The sequence below is a fragment of the Coloeus monedula genome, assembly GCF_965178545.1.
Source record: "Coloeus monedula genome assembly, chromosome: 7".
Taxonomy (NCBI): Eukaryota; Metazoa; Chordata; class Aves; order Passeriformes; family Corvidae; genus Coloeus; species Coloeus monedula.
Window position 1 is genome coordinate 38,334,392 of NC_138787.1, and position 20,538 is coordinate 38,354,929.

Here is a 20,538-nt window from a genome sequence, read left to right on the forward strand (position 1 = left end):
AATGACTTAGACCACAAGGAAAGATGAAAGAGATAATGATAAGGATTCTCTCTGCTGGTGTCACTTCTGGTACTATAAACCCCATGTTTCCCATTCTGCATTTAGAAATGCTTCTGTAGGTGTTCTGAATGAGTTCTGCACAAAAGCTCCTTTCCTACCACGTTGGGTTTTGTGTTGATTCACTGCTAAGAGTGGGAATAGCAAAGGCACAGCTGAAATCCTCAATTCCTAGCAGTGCTCCAGAGAGAAAAATGAGACATTGCTGGGTTTTAATTCTCCTCATTATTCCCTAGAAGGAAAAGTTATATTTGTGCTGCCTCTAGGCAAAGTCCCATCCCACATGAACAAAAGACTGAAGCTAAGATCACATCCATTTCATCTCCTCCTGCTCTCCACAGATGCTTAAGTCCCTGACACTGTGTCTTCAATGCTCATATGTCACAATAAATGATTCATTAAAAATGCATAGACAGATTGATCTTGGAAGGGGGGAAGAAAGATCCAGAGTTTAAGGTGAAAGGAAAATAGAAATGAGGAGCCAAAAGGTGAAAAAGGGAAACACCCTCAAAATTCACATGAGAAAGACATTTAAAAATGAAGAGGAGACAGCAACTGTGCTGACATTTAATATGTCTGCTTGGGATAAAACTCATCCTTTTACTAGCAATAAAACAACAGCCTAGCCCAAAGCCCTTGAAGCATTTTGCATCAAGTGCCTCATAAAAATGGTTGGCAATTTCTCCTAAATTTCTCCTAAGGTCTGTACAATATCTACACCTAACCACCCCTTTTTTAGTAGTGTCATTAAATGGGAGCAAATCCCTAATGCAGGGAGGGAGAGCTCCCTGATCCCAGCCACCAACAGTCATCCTAATCCCCAGACCTCTGGCCATGCTCCCACTTAGCCTCAAAAGTGGGAAGGAAAAGGGAGGAATAAGCTCCACTCGTGATTCCTGTGGTGCTGATAAACAGGTGATTGACAAGAGCAACTCTACAGAATTACTGTGTTTGTAATATTTCCTGGATGGCCAGAAGGATTTACTCTGCCAGAGGAATCCTGCAAGCAAAAACCAACCCCTGCCTAAGGATAATAAGCTCCTTGAGTAAGAGACACCTCCTTACAGTGACATCCATACAAATGCTCTTATATATGTGACACGTTTATTCTATTTTTATCAAAAACAATCACTAAAATACAAATATGGACCATCATTTACATTCTTTAGGCAAAAAAACCCCGACAACCAAGCCAAATCCCTGCAATGGGAAGTACATATATAAATATATATTCACACACACACCAGCAATATTTTTAGCTATAATTTCCTACTCATGTGGCAACATGACCAGCGTTCTGAAGAAGCTGAGCCAAGTGAAAACACAACCTGAAGAACAGGTCACGTTTGAATATTCTGCTATTGAAGAATATTAAAAACTACAGATTAAGTAGGAGTGTTGTAACTCTTAACATTAATTAACGCTTGTAAATCATTCTGAAATACTTGGATAAAAGATGGCATAAAAGGTGTTGCCACATGTCTTGATGCTTCTAGATGTGCACAAGTCCTGACATCTTATTTTGTGTTTGGGATGTTTCAAATCATAAAAAAAAAAAATATGGTCACTGGATGAATTTAATGTTGGGAAGTGTTGGGACACAACAGAGAAACACCAAGGATGTCTGGTTAAGAACTCAAGCAGACAACTCAATGTAAAAAAACTGAAATAGATCCATTTCTTGTATCCTGGTGGATCACCAGGTCTAGTTGCTGATCTGTGAGTTAGCAGAGCTTGGCAAGTTTGCTAAGCATTGACTTGGCTGTATATTCATATATGTGAAATAGAGATAATTTTTCCTTCCTGTCTAGTACCACCAAGTATTCACATCCCTGCCCCCCCCAAAAAAAACCCTTAGTCCATGCCACTAAACAGTTTGAAAAGGAAACTGGAGTCACTTAACACCTATCTGAGATTGGTGAACGGCATAACCAGTTCTCAGAGAACTTGGTACTTGCTGCTTGTGCAATTACAGCTCTTTACAGAACACAGAAATTAAAGGCCAGCACTAAGGCCCTTGTGTTTTCCCACATGGACATCCAGAACTAAGAGCCATGTCTTCTTTATCCAGAGACCAGAGATGTATTTCATGGCATCCATTTAAGAAAAAAAAGGTATAAGGAGTGACACCAAACTCGTGAAGGAGCAGAACCAATTAATTACTGGGACGTGACTGGGGAGGTACAGCCACCTGCTAATGGAGCATCTCGGTGCCGAGGCCATAAACTCACTCCAGGTGCCTTCAGTACCTCAGGGGAGCCTACCAGAAACACAGAGAGAACAGCATAGAGTGACAGGGCAAGGGGGAAAGTTAGATTAGATGGCATATTGGGAAGGAATTCCTGGCTGGGAGGGTGGGGAGGCCCTGGCACAGAGTGCCCAGAGAAGCTGTGGCTGCCCCTGGATCCCTGGCAGTGCCCAAGGCCAGGTTGGAGAGGGCTTGGAGCAGCCTGGGATAGTGGGAGGTGTCCCTGCCCATGGCAGGGCAGGAATAGATGAGCTTTAAGATCCCTTCCAACCCAATCCATTCTGTGACTCTGAGTCTATGCTGCGGTAGCAGTGATGCTCCTGAGCAACGAGCCCACAGCAGAAAGCACCACAGCCGTAGCTCTCATCTGGCTACCCGTAGGACATTTTCAGGGACGTTTTCAGGCTGGGGTGGGGGTGAGGCGGAGGACCAGGCCAACATTTGACCCCAGTGGCAGCGCCCCCAGCCTCATACCGCTGTGCACACCTTACGCCGTTGTGACCCCTCCCAGCCAGGTCCCACCGCGTGGCTGCCGGCAGCGTTTTGCCTCCATCACCTGAGCTTGGGAGCACAGCACAGCCCCCCAATACCTCGAAGGAACCCCGCGAAGGTGAATTACCGACACTGGGGGGGTCGGGGCGGAGCGGGGCGAGGGCGCCTGAGGGGCCGCGCCCTGAGGGGCGGGAAGGGCGGGCGGGAGCGCGCCCGTGAGGCGGCGCGCGCGGGCCGCGAGGGGCGGGGCCAGCGTAGGGGAGCGCGCTCCGCCCCGCCGCGGATAGGAGGGGCGAGAGGGGGTGGGCGGGGCTAAGATGCAAACCCCGCGTTGTGATTGGGCGGTGTGGCCGTCAATCCGGAGTGGCCGCCGCGGCCGTGGGGAAGGAGGGGGAGGCGGAGAGGAAACAAAAACAATCGCCCGGGCGCCGCCATCTTGGGCCGGTTCTCCACACGCCACACGGGTGAATGGGTAGATATGAGATTACCACGGGGGAGCAGCGGCAGCAGGGCACCGAGGGCTGTTCCGCGCTGCCAGCGACACTCGGCGGGCTCTAGGCACGGCCGCCGCCGCCCGGAGAGAATCCCCCGGCTCGGCCTTTTCGCCTCGCCAGCCCCTAAGCTGCACTGCTGGAGGGACAAAGTTGGGCTGAGCCGCGCTGCCTCCGCCGCCCGGGAGACCGGAGAGTTGAGCCGGGGTCAGAGTTAGGGGAGAGGGTGACGAGGGGATCGCTCCCCGCTCCACCGTGTGGGAGGCGCGGGGAGAAGGCTCTGCCTCCCCGCCCCTGCCGTCTCCTGCTGCTCGCTCCTAGGAGGAAAAGAAAAAAGAGGAAAAAAAAAAAAAGGCAAGAACTGGATTGAGCTCGGAGGGGTGGATTTTGTGGAGTCTCTGTGTGAGCAGCGGCGGGGCGGCGAGGAGGAGATGTGTCCGTGAGGAGGGAGAGGAGCGTGGATCCATCCAGGACCCGTGAGGAGCGAGAGGAGCCTGGATCCATCCAGCCTCAGCCCGCCGTGAGGCACAGCCGCCTCCCTTCCAAAGAAGCTCAGTTCTCCTGGAAGCACGGCACTCATCAAGGATTTGCCACAAAGAATATACCACCCTCCTCCCCAGCGCCTGGATACTGCTTTTTTTTTTTTTTTTTTTGGTACCCCCTCCCCAGCCACTCTTGTGTGTTTAAATACCAAATATAGCCTCTTGCGGGGGGAGGGGATGGAAATCTCCTAGAAGAATTGGAAATCTTGCTGGGATTCGGGAGTGCTGGTGCTGGAGAAGGGCGGCGAAGACGGGGGGGATGCGCTGCTCTCGCTGCCTGGCCAAGGACTAGAGATTTGCCACTTGCCGGGAAGCCCGAAGGTTTGTTTGTTCCTAGACTGTTGTTTCCCCCCTTTCCTTCTCTTGGGCTACGCTAAATCCCTCAGCATTTATTAAAGAAAACCCACGTGTAGCTGGTGGCTGGTTTTTAAGGTAGTTTTTTCATCAAACTGACAAAACTTCCTCCCTTCGCCCCGAGGCTTGGAACTGGAATGGAGCTGCTTTTCTCCCAAACACTACACGGGGTGTGAAGGGGGGGGAGGCAGGAAAACATCGCCTTGGACTGATCCCGATCCGACCCCCCGACACTCGCACCCACGAGGGATGATCCTTCACGGCGCCTGATGTGGAAAACACTTGGAGACTCAGAGACTTCGTCGTGCTCAGCAGCTTAATCGTTGACTTGTTTTGTTTTGGTTTTTATTTATTTTTTTTTAAGTGGATTCGTAGCATTACTTTTATGAATTAAATTTTGCCACCGTTTGTACAGAAGCCAAATGACACGTGTGTTTTGAAACACGGTTCCAAATATATTTATCCCTCCCTCAACCCGGATTCTCTCTAGAAAGAGCCGCGGGGAGGTCGTCAGTGTCTAAACAAACCTGATTTTTAGTGTTTTATGAACACTACCTGCTGCAGAAATGTTGCTATAAATTCCTTTATAACGGTTCAGCAAGAAGGGAGATTTTTCCAGCTTGCAGGACCCAGAAAACTGGATACTTAAAGTCACTTAAATGTTTTAACAGCATTGGAAAATGGGAGCTGCTACTAAGTTGGCGTTCGCTGTTTTTCTTATCTCTTGTTCATCAGGTAAGTGAACGTTCCTGGATTTGTCACTTTTAAACGGAAGGCTTTGGGGTCAGCAGTTGAAAACTTGGGCTGGCTCTGTATGAATGAGGAGAAATCTCCCTTTTTTTTTCAGGTGGCAAATGTTTGTGGATGGCAGCGACTGTAAAGGCAGAAGCTGCTTTCGTGTTTATTCTTAAAAATACATAACGTGAGCACTTGAAACGCGCACAGCGCTTGGATTTCAGATCAGTTGTGTGGAATAAATGTGGAGACATAACCACCTAGTGTCACATAAGTAACCTGGCAGCGCAGTTATTGGTGTTGGATGCTGCTTTTAAATAAGAGTTACCCAGCTGATTTTCCTTGTGTTTGATCTCTCTTGCTCCGGACTATTCACTGGTGAATAGCGACCTTCTTAAATGCTTCATTAATTTAGAATAGGTGCCGCTCTGAAAGGCTGAGCTCGTCCTTTGGTGATAGCGAGGGGTGTGTGCGTGTAGAGATGTACCAACTGAATTGGGGTGAAAAGCCAGGCTTTCAGTTTCTAAACAATGATTTGTAACCCTTTGTATATTGCTGTTCGTTATGTCACTGCCTTGTAGTGCAGAAAAAAAAAAACAAACCTACTAATTTTCTCTTTAAAACAGCAGAATTCGAGGTCCAAACGCCAGCTCTGAGTCCTGGGAAGCGAGCGGGGCGTAAGGACTTCCCCACGCTCCTCCAGGAGGAAAATTGTTATGGCAGCAACCAGTGGTTGGTCAGCTGTTGGTCCATTTGTGTTTGGAGCTTCATCAGTCTCACAAAAAACCCTCTTACGAGCTGTGTGAGGACCTAATGCGAGTTCACGAGCCATCCTGGCACTCCGTGCCTGCATTTGGAACGTGTATTTAGTGCTCTGCGTTGGTTTTTAGCATCCTTGCAGGGTGTGCAAAGCTACACTCGTTTATCAGGCTTAAAGTGCTCCCGGACAAGTGCTCAGCTTCCCCGTGTGACCGGGGGAAGGGAGTAATGAGATCCCTGTAACGATGCCTTTTAAATTTCCAGCGTCGGGAGGTGGGGGATTTTGCTGAAGAGGCCGTTTTGCTGTGGTTAGTAAATGGATAAGTCTCGTCTTGTGTCTGTAGTGCTATCGATCCGCGCCGTGTGCGCTAAATGCGCTGTGAAATGGCGAGCGCTGCCAGAGAGAAACCCAAAAACCCTGCCTGTTCTAAGCAGAGAAACGACACAGCGGGTTAAGGACAGCCAGAAGGTTGTTCAGGAGGTTTAATTTTTGTTCTTCTTTTGAAACAAAACATAATTCTGACAGTTTTTGCCTTGCAGTAGAAGACGTGTGTGTTGTCTTTTCCTAATGCCTGATTTTTCAGCTCAGCAGCGTTTCTCGTAATTCAGCAATATGTTTTGTAGGGAAACTTTTTTCCTCCTCTCACTAACAGTTTCTGAAAGACTTGCTGCCATCTGCTCTCCATGCCTGTCTCTCTTCCACGTCCACCTCTAAGATCCTTTTGCCTAGAGCACAGAATAGTGGTTTTTGTTGACATTACCTATCAGACTTAATATAAAGAACAGCTAAGCAGTAAAGAACGTCTTTTCTTTAACATTTCTCGCTCGGGTTGTTCTTGGTAAAGTGAAAAGAATGTTTCTCTTGCCTGTGAAGAATTAATCTTGGCTAAATGAGCAGGAAACTGCCTGCAATCCGGGCTGCTTCTCATGTTAATGACATTGTTTTGGTGGTTATTCCAGTATTACACATTAAGTGTTCCGGTACTTAACAATTATTATACTATTTTCTACTCACACCAGGACTGCAGACAGTCTAAAATTTTAGGCAAGTCTAAAAATAAACAAATTCAACAGTGAACTGTTTGGTTTATGATCAGAACTACAAGATTATATAAGATTTTAAGCTTGAGGTATAGGCGTTTTTATGAGTAGTGTTTCTTAACTGACTTATTTCAGCTTAAAACCCTACCCGATGGGTTGGTTCTAACATCATCATCGCCAGAAGTTTCTTTTCCAGTCTTTAATGTGAAAATCAGTCTGCCCAGGTTATCTATTTCAGAATACTGGCAGTGGTTGAGGAGATCCTGGAGTTCAGGTGTGAAGATGCCTGGTTTGCCTCTCTGATGTGCAGCTCCAGCTCCTCACAGGCTGTTTGAGCTGGTGGGGGGGTTGGTTTGCTATATTTGTTGATTTATTTTTAAATGCAGCTATTTTCTGCAGATGTTTACTTGGCCAATTAATACCAGGGTTCTTTTAATAGGTGTAAATGTTGTGGGTTCTTTTCTGCGTGGTGGGTGTGGAAGTGCTCTTCAGGTTCAAAGCGATTTATTTTACTATCTGTAAACTACTCTATGAAATCCTGAAAATGTACTGCAAATGGACAGGAATTTCCAGTGAGTTTAATCATCTTTGTTAAGGGAGTGAAAATATCTCCCCATTCTGACTAAGATATTTGAAAAAAGAGCATCTGTATTGTTATTAGGCTTTAAAATATTTGTAGATGCTTGGATAAAAGTGGGTGTAGGTTTGCACCCATTTCTAGGAACTTCAGAGGCTGAGATGAATGCATATTAACTAAACAACAAAACAAAGTTCCCGGGTCAAGGTTCTCCATGTGCCCTCTAATATTCTGAGATAAACCTATGTGCATGTTTGATTTAAGACGGAACAGAAGATCCTGAAGTAATAATAAAATACTTCAGGACAAGCTTCCCTCTGCTGTAGGTGAGGCAAGATTGTAGAGGAGTTTAACAAGAAAACTTGTGACTAAAACAGCTTGTTCATCAAAGGAGGTTCTCTTTAGATATTATCTGTGTGCTCCCCTCCCCCAGGGAAGTGTGTTTGGGTTCTGGTGTTTTTGTGATTGCTGAGCTACACTTTATAACATTTCAGGAACAGAGAATGGGCGCTTTCATAATTTTCTGAGATTTTCGGAACATACGCCCCGTGCAGCTGAAAGTGTGGGAGATGCTGAAGTAGTGGATTTTCTTCAACCGGAATCTTAGTTTAAAATCTCATTGTTGTTTTTGTTACTCAAACTCCTTATTTCCCAACCCATCATCTCTTCTGAGATACCGGCTTTGCCTTTGGTACCTGGGTGGTCCCTCATCAAAGTAGTTCTGCAATCTCCTACAGGGAACAAGACCTGTATTTTTTAGAACTGAGGCTAAAATCAAGCTAAAAATCACCTAAGCAAAAGGAACCGTTTCAGAAAAGTGTTTGTCCTTTCTATTTCTCCTAATGCCAGATCATTCCCAAGCCTCTCAGAAGGTCTTGAGCAGTTTAGCTGAAGGAAATGGCACGTCAAAGATACTTTTGTAGTTGAGGTAGTATTTTCACTGCATGGAGAGTATTTACTCTCTAATTTTTAGTTTATTATTCTCTTCTCTCCCAGCGATTATTATCAGAGAAATTATTTTTTAAATTGTATCTTTCCCCCCTCCAAAAAGACACCTATCTAGAAATGGAAAACTTGCTTTCCATGGTATGACTTTAGAGGCTGAATGGTTGGGTGTTCTGAAGGAATTAAGGGGAGACATGAGACATTTTCCTTTGATTTTACCTGTGTAATGTCTTTGTTTTACTGTCCTTTCATTATTAACTTGGTAACCCTTGAAAATCTTGCCAAAGGTTTGGGACTGTTTGTGAAATTGTCTCTGCTTGTGTGTTCCCCATGAGCTGTCCATGATTGTGGTTGGACTCTAATCACTTCATTCACTTTATTGCAGGGCAATAAACCACTTCAGACTTAGTACTGCTTTTAAAGTAAAGATTCCTTTATTTTAGCAAAATGTACAATTTTTTATATTAAATGTGTTACCGTTGGGCACTACCTCAGCACTCCTGATGTTACTGCTGAGAGCAGGACTTGTTTTATTAAATAAACATATTTAATATTGTTTTCAAGAACAGACTGGGTTATGGAGAGGTTGATGTTATAAATGATTACAGCTCAAAAATCTGATAACTGTTTCTAAGTGATCTGTTAATACTTAACAGTTACAAACCCTAAATCTTCTAGGCTCTGAAAAGAGCTGTAATTGTGCTAATGCAACATTAGAACGCGTGAGCATCGTTCTGGTAGAACTCTGCTTTACAAACATTTCCGGAGAGATGCTGCTGTCATGAGTTTATTTGCATCTCTACCCTTCATGCACAAGGCTTTGCTTAAGAAAAAGCTTAAATAAGTTTGTTTGCATATGCTGGGTGTAAGTCGAGGGGCAGGTGTTCTGTGGTAGGGAAAAGCTCTTTTCTGCAAGAAGAGAATTACTGTTAGCAAGAATAATACTTTTCAGCTGGGTTTAATGGAGAGTATTTGAATGCTTTTTTCCTTTTTCCCATTCCCACCTTTCTGGAATCTGGGGGCAAAATCCTTTGGGAGATGGGTTTGGCTGATTAGCAAATGAGGACAGACAAATGCTTTTTTTTTTTTTTTTTCCTCTGTATAACCATAGACATTAATTTTTGTCATATAATTAGTTTTAGGTAAGGGGGAATATAATAGTGCCTCCAATGTTTTTCATTCCTATTCATTCTACCTTTTCTTCCAACCTTCTCCACTTGTAGTTTTTCCAGGCTGGAAAAAGAGTGAGGTTGACAAGGAATCTGATTGTGGAAGAGGTTTCTTGGTGTAGGAGAGATGCATTTCCACCACTTAATTAACTGAAAGCAGCTTAATGCAAATGCCTCCTTGAGCTGGTTGGTAGCATCCATGAGCTGTTAGCTCTCTGATGTTCCTGAAAATGAAAACTCCGTAAAAAGATCAAGAAAATTACGGATTTTACAGCCAAGTTCTTGTGTGATGAAATCTTAATGTGTTTTTGTTGCCTTGGAGCTTAAAATTCGGCACATCTTATTTCCTGTTATTCCCATACGGAATTGAAGTGATACTGGATGGCAGTGACTCTATGTGGCATCTCTTGTCTTCTCTCCCTGCACTGTCTGTGTGGTGGTGGAGGGGTTTTTTCTTAGAAACAGTTTGTGACTACAGTGCCAAACAGCAGAGCATATTTAGGCTTAATCCCACAGAAAATGAATATTTACTGCCATGTTGTTTACGTTGCATATCTTTGTGGCCAGGAATCCCAAATGTACATTAGATACAAAAAATCCTTCAGTTGTTGGTGCAAAGAGAGCAGGGAAGGGTTTTTCCATTGCATAATTATTGTCATGGTTTCACAATAATTTAATTCTTGATGAAGAAAGTCAGCATTCATGGTTTTCTTCAGAATTTCCTAGTTAAAGCTGTAACTGGAAACAACAAAAACAGACAATTCACTTATTAACTGGAGACATAAATCTTTGGTTATGTGGTTAGAGGTATTAGAAAAACCCTTGGAAAGGAGGAAAGCTTTTGTGGGAAGTCTACTTGTTCCTGCAGCCAGGAGCAGCTGGAGGCAGCACTGGTGGTGTTGGGATGGGATCAGCTCAGACTGGAAGGTGGAGGTGTGAAGTCCTGCTTGTGGCAGCACCTAATCAGAGGTGGGTACAGAAAACTGAATTCGTTTTCAAGTAGTTCAGTGAGAGAATGTGCCTTCTCTTTCCCAGCTCCTGTTCTCCAGCTCTCCCAGATTAATTAATCCCGTTTCCAGGCGTGCAGTCAGTGGAGGATGAGCGGGATGGGGGCCTTTACCTCTGTGCCTTTGTGACGTTCCCCTAATGAACTGTGCTGGAATTTCTTCACGGAACAGCTTCGTTATGGAGAAAATGAGCAAGGGACACACTTGCAATTGTGTTGGTGCCAGCAAAGGTCCGAGTGGCGGCTGTGTAACCCCAAATCCTGGTGACTTTACAGCGAGGCACTGCAGGAACAGCAACACTTGTGGGGTTGCCAGCTCCGTGTTGTGTTGGGTTTGGACGGGAAATGAAGTGTTTCCAAATTCTAAAAACACCTTGTGGAAGGCTCCGTAATTTTGCGTTCTGCTGGTGTTTCTGGTTGAAGTTGTGCAGGTTAATCTGTTTCGCTCAGGATGCACTCAGTATAACATTGTAATTAATTTCGGTGTTATTCGTGAGTTACTCACCAAGGCGGCTGGTTGGGAGCTATTAAACTGCACTGCTTGGCCCTGATGGCGTGTTGGGGACCGCTAGTTGGCAAGAGGGCTACAAGTTGTTCAATTAATTTAAATAGCTACGTACCACCTTTGGAGATTCCTTACTTTGTTAAAGTGTAACTTCTTTTTGTAAGGATTTATATGAGCTGTAATTAGTTGGCAATACGATACAAAATGCTGAAATGACAATGTAATTAAAAGCAAACCCCTATGTACTCTTAACTGTGATGGGCATGTAGGAAATGCCAAGATGCATTTCTCTGCTTTTATTACGCTTTAATTACATGAGGGAAACGTTGTCATTAGTGAGTGAATAGATAATGAAAAAGAATGTTATATCTTGGCCAAAAAGAAAATAATATTTCTCAAATTCTTTTGCTTTCTGAACTTTGAGATGTTCATCGGCCATGTTAAAACTAAGAAAACTAACATTGTATTTTGCATTTAGAGCAAAGTTGTATATGGCAAGCACAATACAATTTAGGTATTGCTGTCTGATTTGGTTTTGGTTTTTGCCTTAATGAGGCTGTTCTCACACTTAGGAAGATTCCACTTTCTCTAAGGATGGCAGCAAATGAGTTAAGTTTTGCTGGTCTAGTTCTGAACATTGCCGCTGTTAAAGCTGAGAAGTTACCAAAGACATTTAATATGAAGGTTTTGTTAGAAAGTATCTGTACAATTATTTTGAAAATGGTAAGAATCTGTGTAGCTCAGAATTGTTATTTTTTCAATGGCTTTAACTCTTTGTGTGTCTTCCATCCCTAAATGGGATGCACATCAGAAAAATAATTTGTTTTTCTAACAAATTGCAGAGGTTCTTGTGGCAGATTGACTTTTAAAGTTGGATGCTACATCCATCATTTTTAGAAATGCAGGAGGGAGACAGTGCTCAAAAACATTTAGGATATGATTTGTATATTTTCTGAAAGATACTGAACTTTTTATGAGGGTAGGTCAACATGCAGGGATTTTTGTTTTGTTTCTGCTTGTTTGGTTTGTGATTTTCTTGTTTGTTTGTTTGTTTTTCTGGAAAAAAATAGAAATGGGTAAGGCAACTCAGGGATTGTTTTTAAATTTTTTGTATGATTGACTGTAGATGTGAAGAATGTTTTAGAGGTGATCCGTGGCTTGTCTCTTTTGCCTCTTTCTGGAATTCCCAGTGAAATGAGGCTGTGGAGGGAGCACAAGCCCTGCTCAGCTCCCAGTGCAGCCCTGATAGTGTTGTAGCTTGTGCCAAGTGGTGTCTAATGAGATGACACAAAGCACGGTCTGAGGGCCAGTGCCAGGAGGCAGCACAGGCAGGGCTGAACCAGAATTCCTGCAGCTTCAGCGCTTCAGTATTCCCTCATCCCCTGCCTGAGAGCGGGGAGTGTGTGCCATTAGCGTGCTGTGAAAACATGGTCATGATTTACTGCCTTCCAGCCCAGCCCTGTGTTAAACTGGGGAACTGTCCCACTTACAGAACAGCCGACCCCAAAGCACCCCATCACCTGCCCTGGGACCAGAGCAGCATCCCATGGAGCCCTGAGCAGGGATCTGTGCTCGAGGGTAGCATGGGATGGATATGCTCAGTCTGGGACATGTGGCCTGAGGGCCAGGGAGCAGTGCCCTGGGCTTGTTGAGATCTGCAGTGGAGATAGATAATTTTTTTTTTTCAAATGATCTATTTGATGTTTAAAGGTGATTCCTGTTTTGATGAGCATTGACAGTTTGGATGTAGACCCTGTGCAGTTGGTTACTGTAATCTGCTGCTTGGCTGGTTTTAATGTCACTTTTTTAATGTCACTTCACCGGAACGGCTCTGAATAGAAATGGTTGTTTCCTCTTTGAAATCACTGTTCAATGTGGTGTCCACCAAACCTCCAGGTTCTTCCCTGCAGAGCTGGTACCCAGTCTGGCAGTCCCCACTCGTACTGGTGCAGAGGGTGCTGTGTCCTGAGGCTCAGGACACCACGTTTGTCCTTGTTGAATTCCATGAAATTGCCTTGTGCCCACCCCTCGAGTCTGCCTGGAGTGACATCCCTGCCCCTGGGATTGTCTGCAGACCTCCCTGAGGTGTTCCACCACCTCCTCCAGGCAGCCAGAAAGGGCTGAGCCAAGATGGGTCCCAGGGGAAGCCCTTGAGGGACCCTGTGGTGTTCCACATCGTTCTCCGGATGGTTCCCTACAGGAGCAGTTCTGTTCCACCCCAGGCTGGCTCTATCTCGAGATCTCTTTGCTTGCTCACAGAGCTGATTTTAGCTGGGCTTCAGCAGCTTCCTGCCTTTTGGTGCCTCACCAACGTGTGATTTAGAGATGGGGTTTATTTGTAGCTGAAGCCTGACGTTATTTTTTCAGGTTGAGAGCTCTTATCTCACCTAGATAACACTAATCTCCATTCCTTAAATGCTGCCTAAAGATTGGAGTGGTCTTCACTCTCTCAACTGGATTTTGAGTACTTGGATTTCAATATCAGCACATAAGTTGAAATTTGATCTGTTTTTAAAAGCTATTTTTAAATATGACCAATCATTTTATCAAGCCTTCTAACATGAAAAACTGTTTCCTTCTAGGAATTTCCACATAAACAGGGAAGTGGTTTAATTTTGTTGTTGAGTTACAGTGTTGAGTGTACGAGACAAAATTAAACTTTGCAGTAACTGTTAATTTTAGAAATTTTTGCTAGTGTTTGTCAGTAGAGGGTACAGATAGTTCTCTTTAGCTCACAGCAATTACATGATGGAAGAGTTTTCTTTAAATATTTCTGTGTTTCAGGGTTGAAAAACATTTAGGCTGTGAAGGTTGCAAAATGGCACACAATTGTTTGAATTTCTGTACTTTTTATAAAGAATTAGGTTATTTGTTCTTCATCATTTGTTTATAAAGCTATTTTTAAAATATCATAGAAAAGACCACTGGTTACATACTTTCATTTTAGCTCTCTGATTTTAAATTCTGGAAACGGTTTCTTTTGCAAGTTATCCCTGGGGATAATTGAATTTTATTGAATTTAACACGAAGCCCATCAAAAACATTATCTTCAATGGCTTTGAAAAATTGTAAGAGCTTGGTTACATTTCAATTAACTCAGGTTGTGTCCCTGGGACAGACCCCAACAAATTAAGGCTCAACTGACCTCGCCCATTTGGGATGATACAGATCAGAAGTGAGCTCTTATGAGTTTCTATGTGCCATGCATGTGCTAAAACCAAGCTGTGGAACCATGATTAATTTGTGAGAAGGTGATTTCAAACCACAAGATGGTTTTGCTTCATTCCTGCTCCATACTCAGTGTTTACCACCTCTCTGGGAAACCATGCGTGAAAACAGTGCTTTCTGGTGAAAGTTTTCTCTTCCTGTTCAGCTGAAAAAGTTCTGAATCACATCCTTTTGGGTCAGAGGCTTCCAGGGGAGCCAAGAGAGCACAGATCCCACTTTTCATTCCAGTGCAAATGGAGTGGATCCCTCGTGAAAAATCCTGATGCTCCAGTGTGCAGCTGGACTTTTCCAGCGGCTTGAAAGCATTCAGATGGATGGCAAATGAAGCACAATTAATTTCCTAGAACCTTGTTTGCAAAAATATATCTCTGAAATTTAATAATCCCAGATTTTTTTCTCTCAATGTCACAAACACTTTGTGTTGGAAGCTCTTTCATTCCAAGAGAAGATGGGAGAGAGGAGGTAAATGACGAGTTCCTATTTCTTCATGTGTAAGACTGAAAAAATGTGTGTTGGAATTTGCTTTTGATGAACTTTTGGGATATTTACATGCTGACAAAGTGTGTTCTGGGGGAGCTTCAGTTGCCCATCTGAACTCTTCTCCCCACTGCCTTCCTTCATTCTGAACCTACAGGTTCAGTAATAAAAATGTTTAGAAGTAAGCCCACAACATCCGTGATTTTTAGTTGTTCCTCCAGCAGTTCAGCCAGCTTCAAAAACCTGTTAATCACCTTCTACTTGCCCAAAAAGGTTGTTTCACTTGTAGGGTGTTTAAGAAAAACTGATGGGAGAACAGGGAGACCGAGAGTTCCTCTTCTCTGTGTGTGATTCCTCACCCACATCCCCATTTTGTGCTGAAGTCACTCCTCACTCTGAGCTCAGCCCTTGTGGCTGTTGGGTTTTGGGCTGGGCTGATCCAATCTGCTAAAGCAGCATAAATGACTGGAAAAAACAGCACGGAGCTTTCTGCACTCAGTGTCAAAGGCAAGAGTTGGGTGAAAGATGATGGAGCAAGGAAATGGATGGATGGAATAAGGGCTGGCAGGGAGTCTGCCTGAATTGTCCTAGGAAGTGAATTATCAAGGGAAAATGCCACCTCAGTGCTGGTGAATGGAGCTGTTATGTGCACATATTGGGTGAGAAAGGGAAAATGGCACAAAATTATCATTTTTAATAACCTTCTTCTTCAGAAAGAATTCTCTTTTTCAGTGTTCTTCTGAGGCTCTCAGTGGAGGTCTGTTCTCACGGGGGATTTTTCCTCTTCCCTTGCTTTTAAATATCTTCGTATCACATTATTCTCTAGAGGCCCTAGGCCCAAGATTTCTAGGCAGACCAGCAGAGAGGCCTTGCACAGGTTGCCCAGAGCAGCTGTGGCCCCTGGATCCCTGGAAGAGACCAAGGCCAGGTTGGATGGGGCTTGGAGCAGCCTGAGACAGGGGGAGGTGTCCCTTCCCATGGCAGGAGCATGGAATGAGATGAGCTTTGAAGTCCCTTCCAACTCAAACTGTTCTGTGATTCTGTCATTCCAAGGAATAGGTGATAAAATGCACTTCTATCTCACAGGTTCTCTGAAAACAATAAGGTGTGAACTAAATAAAGGGTTCAGACTGACATAATCACAGAATGGCTGATACAATGGTCAGTAAAATCCAGTTACACCCCAGATTTAAGAAAACAGTTTGAAAAGACTAATTTGCAACATAATCTTAGCAGTGTCTAATTTGTGCTACTCAAATTTTAGCTGCAAATGTCATTAGAAATGTATTCTGAGCAGGCAAGCATCAAACTTTATGCAAAAATCTGATCCAAGAAGAGAAGAGACAGCACTCAGGTCTGGAAATGATGGGGGAAGAATGTAGGGGATGTCCTTTAGCTATAGAACCCTAACTGATAATGCCTGAGTGTACTGAATCAAAACACTTAACGCAGCATCAGGAATCCCGTTTACAAACAAGGGCAGCTCTGGTGAACTTTGCATATCAGCTGAACAGCCATGGAGCAGATCCTGTCCGGGATCTGCTCTGAGAGGTCTCCAGCCCAGCAGCATCTTCCAGTTGCCAGGGAAGTGTGTAAGAACCAGGACACCTGTCAGGAGCTTGTCAGTCACTGAATTGACAGAAGCCCTAAACCAGGAATATCATCCAGTCAGCAGAGCACACTTCTGGAAAGAAAAGCTCAGGATGAGCTTGTGGTGCTGAGAGTTCAGCTGGTAACCAAGTCTTTGGGGCAACACCTAAACTCCTCAGCCTTTTGTTACACTGCAGTGTGAAGTCAGCCTCAGGCTGTTGCTGGGCTTTGTTCAGACATCATGTTACTGTTAATCTTCCCTGAAATTCTACATGAGGACAACTTCTGTGCTGAAATCCAGGCATGGGCAGTGAAATGGAGATAAATTGGTCTCTAGTAGCAGTGTTCTGAAATGCTGCATAAATCGTGACTGGAAGTCAAATCAGTTTAAAAAACACACAGGAATCGACTCTGAGGTATTATCCCAACCATGGTCTCTCCCAGCTCAGCCTCCCTTTTAGGGAAGAGAGAAGCCAGTGTTCCAAGGCCCAGGCTGCTATTTCCATCACCCTCTTCCTTTCTCAGTTAACTGTGATATTCAAGTTGCTTTTTGCTTCAAGCAGAATTTTTAACCCCTTCCTTGAGATGGTGGTTTCTCCTGAGGGCATTTAGGCCAGTGTGTGACCTGCCACCACTGGAGAGCAGAGGCCTAAATGTCCATTGGTTTCTTTTGTGCCCGCCTTCCCTCTAGCAAGGCTGGTCATTCTTGGGATCTGTATCCTGGGAGTATAATGTCAAAGCTTTTCTAGGGAATTTTCAGTAGCTGCCTTGTGGAGAGCAAATATGTGGATTCCTTAAAAAAGTTATTGGTAATCTAAGTAGATGGCCTCAGTCCTGGGAAGGCTGGGCTGGATGGAGGCATCAAGTCTAGAAATGTAAGGTCTGTGGGCAGGAATTTGTGTAATTTGTGCTCAGTGTTCCCTTCTGAGGTGCTCAGGGCAACTCCACGCTCTGTGGTCAGGAGTCCTGGATTTCTCCTCTGACTGTACAGGGAAGTGGGATACCCAAGTTCAGGGCATTACCAACCTTGGTATCTCTGCATAAATAACACTGTGGTTAAATAAACATCGTAAGAGGAGAAACTAAGGCAGCTGGAATGTTACATCCACCTTAGCTCTGGGACGTTACTGCTGACTAGATCCAGGGTGAAGGGAGGTGTCAGACTCTGGCTCAGTTGGGTTTTCAAGGAAGGGAGTTCGGGAAAGCCTGGGATTACTCCTGTGGGCTCCATGACACCAGACTTGTTCCTGATAGGACAGAATAAACCACTCCTGAGGGTGCTACACTGAAAGTTGAGTCACTGTTGCTGTTTGGCCACTGATTTACCAAATATCTGTTGGTGTGTTGGCTGTCTGGAGGTAATCATTGTCCATGGGGAAAAAAAAACAAACAACAAAAGCCAGCCAACCAAACAACAGAAAAATCCAAAGTAAAAAGCAGTCCATTTTTCTTCTCCTTTGCAAGGGCAAATTCTCCTTATTGATCTTACTGATACAACTGTTGGTGTTCACGTTCAAACACTCATTGAGTACCACAGGATAAACACCTGGAGCAGGCAAGACATGAAAATTCTTCCGTAAATTTTTTGTTGCGTTTGTGAAGCTTTGGTGTTCTTCTGGCCTGCCAGGAGGATTTATTGCTGAGTGAATTCCTCAGCTGTGACAAGAGGAACACCTGTTTCTGTGTGAGCACAAGCACTTCTCCATCAAACACAACATCTGGCAGTAGAAGCCCTTAAACTTGTGTTTATGACTTCTCTGGGTAAGAGACTCCAACTTCGTAATTTTTCTTGAGAAAGTCAGCAATCCCCATGACACCGGTGCTTCCTATCTGAAAGAAAATAAAGCCCTAAAAATACATCATCGTTCTGTCCCTTAATACCTGAAAAGTCTTTATTTTGCTCTTAATGAAATGCATTCTTCTGGATGTTGATATTTCTTTATCCCCAATAGCTAAGAATAAAGGTTCCATATGAGCACATGTATATCTTAATATAAACAACTTGAAATCTGCTGAGTTATTTTCTGTTCTAAAAATTCCCAGCATCAAACTTGAAGGATTTGCCTTTTAAGCATCATTCTGTTTTAAATCAGGTTGGGAATTGGAAGTGAATAACCCAGATACTGCTAAGTACCTGTAATTTCTCCATCCCAGTCCATGCCAACATCCTACCTTTGTGTGCTAACCACGGAAATTCATTTAGGGATGCTTTTGGGGCTGAGTACCTTGATAACTTGTCTTTTGTTCCTGCTCAGCCTGCTGGCCAGCTGCTTCACATCAAATCCACCCAAATGATTGATGAAGGTACTTTAAACCGAAAAAGTACATCTACTAATGATGGGTAATTAAACTGTAGAACTCAGTGTTTCAGAACATGTGGAAATAAAAAATGATCTCACAGATGGACAAAATCAGGGAGGAATAGTTTGTTCAGAGGTGATTAAACTTGGGTTTGGATGGAACTTCCAGATCAAATAAATCCTGATTGCTGAATGCTCCTGTCGAAAGCCTTTAGTTCACCCTACAGTTCATATTGTCTGATGCTTTTGAAATTCTCCTCAAAAAGAGAATTCAGATTAAAATTAAGGCCAACCTTCTGTTTGTGTGCTGAACTGGCAGCTTAATACCAAAGTGCTTTACAACACTTCATGTGTTTGGACACATTTGTTTCCTCATCTCTTCCACACAGAACACCGGCTTTAGCCTCAGAGTTTGCGCTGAGGAACTTTCCAGGGGCAGCATTAAAGCAGTGTTCCTTGCCCTGGAGATTCCCTGATCCCTGTGACTCTGGATTTCTGCTGGAAGGGAGCGGTCCTTCCCCTCCCTAGGCCAGGTTTTCCTCGGGCTGGAGCCGGTGTGGCAGAAGGTGGGGGGTGGAATCAGCACTTGTGAGCCCGTGCAAAGTTCACTGCGCTCCGGTTGCCGTCTGTTTTTGTAGAGGTAAATTGTAGCTGTGGTTGTGATTCCGTGGTCGTTCCCTTTGCAGTGTCCTCGGGGAGGATCCTGTAGGGCATTGAAGGGCAGGGTGAGAGCAGTGCAGTCTGTGGTGGGTTAGGGAAGTGAATCTGTCCTTCTGAGTTTGTGTGATCAGTCCCAGACTGGGTTAATGTCTGAATTCTCTTCACACTCAGCGAGCCTGAAACATCCCCTGTCAGCAGATTCAGTGGAACGTGGTGCTCGCTCTCAGCTGGCTCTTCTGGGTGACTTTAGGCACAGTCAGACATTGCAGTGATAAGGGCTAATCCAAACTGAGTGTCCTGGGTTCTTCTCAGTTGCTTTGATGTCTTGAGTCCTCTGCTTCTCCTGCTTCTTTATCAGCAGCGTTGCTTGAGCAAAGCAGATCAAAATTTGTTTATGTGATTTGTACTCCTGTACTCAAGTACAGATTTTTTTCCCTTGGTATTAAGAGTCAGGCATTGATAACTTTGAGGTTAAAATTCTGAATTCTTAGTTCCCTCACCCTGGCCTGAAAACTTTCTTCATCTTTTTACTGTGTGCTGGCAACAGAACTCTTTGAATAGCTGCTTTCTCAAGCCTTGGTTAACACAGGATACTCCAGGCTGGTCTGATTTTCCAAAATGCTGTGAAATCTAAATACTAACCCATGGTAGATTCCATGAAGAGATCCTTCCTTGCCTCTTACTCACCTGCTTCTACGTGCAGTGGGTGGAATGCTATTTCTAGGGAATCCTGCATATTGTAAGCAGCCACTTCTGTCACGGCTTAAGGTGGAGCTGGGAAGTTTTGGGGAATCTGTGCTTATCAGAGAATGGCATTAATAGGCAGAATTGTAGCTTAAATGTATTTTTTGTAATCTTCTGTGCAGCATAGCCGAAAAAATTGTCATTTTCCTCTCTCACTGATGTTCTGGTAATTTCCTAGGAGTGTTTAGCAGATCGTGTTAGCAGATCACCTGTCTGTCAGGTCCCTCCCAAATAAACTAATGCAATATATCCACAGTCATCTCTGTCCTCTTATCTTTGAGAGGCAGGAGAGATTCACCCCATTGCCTCTGGGCATGGGGAGTACGTGTGGAAAACATGTTTAGGGAACCCTCTTGAGCCTTTTATTGCTGCGGAACTTGGAGCTTTAATCATCAAATTTAAGGCTGTTACTTCGTCAGAGTGTCAAGAAGCTTCTTAATGGAGTAACAGCATTCAGGTTCTGGCTTTAAATGTGTTCTTGAATAAGAACAAGAAGGTCAAAATCATATCCTAAAGTGCCTTCCAGATTTCAGGTCACTAGATATCATTTTCTTAATTGTTATCTAAATTTAGAAGACAAATTATCTTGTAGTAGCAAGTGCAGTGCTTTCAGGCTAA

The 20,538-nt window shown here is 44.1% G+C and overlaps 1 protein-coding gene across 1 annotated transcript in view; it reads left to right on the forward strand.

Moving 5' to 3' along the window:
- The first annotated feature begins 3,201 nt into the window (after window positions 1-3,201).
- The window catches only part of ACVR2A (activin A receptor type 2A), a 50,486-nt gene continuing 33,149 nt past the window's right edge, over window positions 3,202-20,538 (forward strand). Inside the window, exon 1 of the mRNA XM_082284991.1 lies at window positions 3,202-4,919. Coding sequence (XP_082141117.1) covers window positions 4,865-4,919 — 55 coding nt within the window. The 5' untranslated portion in view covers window positions 3,202-4,864. The remainder of the gene's footprint in view (window positions 4,920-20,538) is intronic.